Source organism: Branchiostoma floridae, chromosome 2 (genome assembly GCF_000003815.2).
Source record: "Branchiostoma floridae strain S238N-H82 chromosome 2, Bfl_VNyyK, whole genome shotgun sequence".
In the NCBI taxonomy this organism is placed as follows: domain Eukaryota; kingdom Metazoa; phylum Chordata; class Leptocardii; order Amphioxiformes; family Branchiostomatidae; genus Branchiostoma; species Branchiostoma floridae.
The window spans coordinates 1683602-1686084 of record NC_049980.1 but is presented as its reverse complement, the minus strand read 5'-3'; the positions used below and the strand labels follow the sequence as shown (position 1 = coordinate 1686084).

The following is a 2483-nucleotide window of genomic DNA, read 5'->3' as shown; positions in this document are numbered from 1 at the left end:
ACCCAATGGACACTCCAGCTTTCATCAAGGCGAGGGAGTTCCTGAGGACCTATGCAGTGCAGGTCGCTAGGGGGCTCGCTTACATCCACGGCAACGGCCTGGTGCACCGGGATCTCAAACTAGACAACATTCTGGTGAAGACATATTCCATTAAAAACAACCATGCATTATCTCCTAAGGGATTTGCATAACTATTAAGAATAAACTATTGAGGCCCAAGTAGTTCATCATGTATTGGAATTGATTTTTCTGTGTATAGGCCTACACTGAATCAGATGATAAATTGTTTCCGAAAACTTCTATAAAGATGACATCTCGAAAGTTGTATGATCTCCTTGTGTATATTATAAACTAAGCAGCTGCGTGGAAATATGTCGCTCAATGTTTATGTTACCCATGCAAAAGTGGTATCTAATGCTGGATTAGTGCTGCATTGATGCTGGTTGGTTATAGTCGCATTTTATCATTAATACTACCCCAGTCCGGCACCAATGCTGCACTATTCTATTCATTCAAGGCTTTGCTGGGCTTGACAGTTACCATGGCAGTTGGTACCAATACTGCACCACAGCAGCATCAAAATCTTGAGCATTAGTGCCACATTGCAGACTATTGTTGACAAAGTCAGAGACGTAACACTTGCCCTGTTTTCAGATGAAGAGAGGGGCCGTGAAGATTGCTGACCTGGGCCTGGCCAAACCAATGGAGGTCATCGCCGGGACCTCCCGTGCAGGAGCCCTGATGTACGCCGCTCCGGAGAAGCTGAGGGGAGAAGTCTACAACTGTAAGGCAGATATCTACAGGTATATACTAGGTTTTTCTACGGAAGAGAATGCCAGAAAGACATGCATGCAAGCACAAGATAGATAGTGGTATAAGGGGGGCCGCGGGGGGGGGGGGGGGGAATTACAATATCCAAGGACTAAAGCACACTGGCCAGTTGGACGCAAGGTAGCCACTGGATAATGTTACTTGCCAACCCTCCAAGCAGAAGTTAGATCTTGGATGCTTTTGATATGTTGTTGGGCTTTCTAGTTTGTACCGTTTTCTCAATGTCCGCTTACCACGTGCAGAAAACTGGGCAAAATAGAAAGCCCGTCAAATATTAAAAACGCTTATCAACATTCAGAGCCGAACGTGTGCTTGGAGAGTAGTCTTCGATTTGCTTGGAGATTAAGAGAGCGAGCGAGAGAGGAAGAGAAAGAGATCAACAAAAATAAACAGATTGACACAGAGCAAAAAGAAAAAAAAGCAGGGTATTACAAGGACAAAGCGGCACAGGCAGACAGTATGGCATATTCTGTACATGTAAGGACAAACAGTTTTGCTGAGGAAACTACGTTCACCTTTTCCATGACCGCACATTTAATAGACTAATATCACTTTTCTTTAATTATTTTTAGCTTTGGACTATTGCTGTGGGAGATGTGGTACGGAATCTACGCCTTCCAGAACTTTGACTCCGCCGATGACTTCACCTTCGTGGAAAAGATCAAAGATGGCGTCCGCCCTGATGTGACCGGTCGCACGGCGCCCTCCGGTCTGTGGGCAGCTATGATGGAGGAATGCTGGCACGGCGACCCGAACAAAAGACCAGCCGCCCACACCATATCCGAAAGGCTTCAGGACTTGAGATAACTTTGTATGAGCTCAGGTCCAAACAATTCCAATGTAGAACTTCTGGGTATTGGACAACCACATTACATCAAAGTGTCGTCAATATACTTCTGGATGTATACACATGTTTTTTTTTAATTGTAATTTGTTTGGATTATATATGTATGTTTATTGCTGTCCATTTTTAAATTGTAAGACATACTGCAATACAGCCGAAGTGGTGTACCATTGTACATCTATGTTAATGTACATGTATGTCGCTCAATGACGTAAATAAGCCATACCAGAGACATAGACTGATCAAAGTATATCAAACATCCTATCAATTGTCTGCCTATGCCTATCAATAGTACCCCAATAAGACTGACATTGACAGTAGTTTCGGAACATCATGTCAGTAGGCTCGACCATGACCAAAATAGACACATATATGTATATCATAACGAACAGTAAATACTGCTGTCTATTTGCATTTCAGTCTTATAAGTATAGTACTATTAATAAAAATTAACAGTATCATAAAATACTATTATCAATCAAGTATTATACATGTTTTATACATTTCTCAATATCAATCTAGGCAGTAAAAATCACTCTACACTAAATAGCATGTAAGATGGATGACTATGGTCGTATAGTGCCTTACTGACTGATATTTTACGAATATCCTTTAAAGACATGGTCAACTATTGTCAACTTATACACCCGGAGCTGACGATAAAACAATACAGCCGCCTGTGTGCTACGTAAAAGTAGAGGGCCAGAGGGCTTTTAGCAATGCACCACTGACTGCTAAAGATACACTCTCTTTTGTGACATAAGAATTACTTTTTTTAACCAAATCCTTGGTCCGGACAAAAGCGAAT

At 42.0% G+C, this 2483-nt stretch overlaps 1 protein-coding gene across 1 annotated transcript; it reads left to right on the top strand.

Annotated features, from left to right (window-relative positions):
• Positions 1-5: 5 nt before the first annotated feature.
• Positions 6-2388, top strand: LOC118409863 (serine/threonine-protein kinase STY13-like). Its single transcript, XM_035811228.1, has 3 exons — positions 6-134; positions 655-803; positions 1404-2388. The coding sequence occupies exons 1-3, from the start codon at positions 6-8 to the stop codon at positions 1636-1638; spliced, it is 513 nt and encodes a 170-aa protein (XP_035667121.1). The 3' UTR covers positions 1639-2388.
• The last annotated feature ends 95 nt before the right edge of the window (positions 2389-2483 follow it).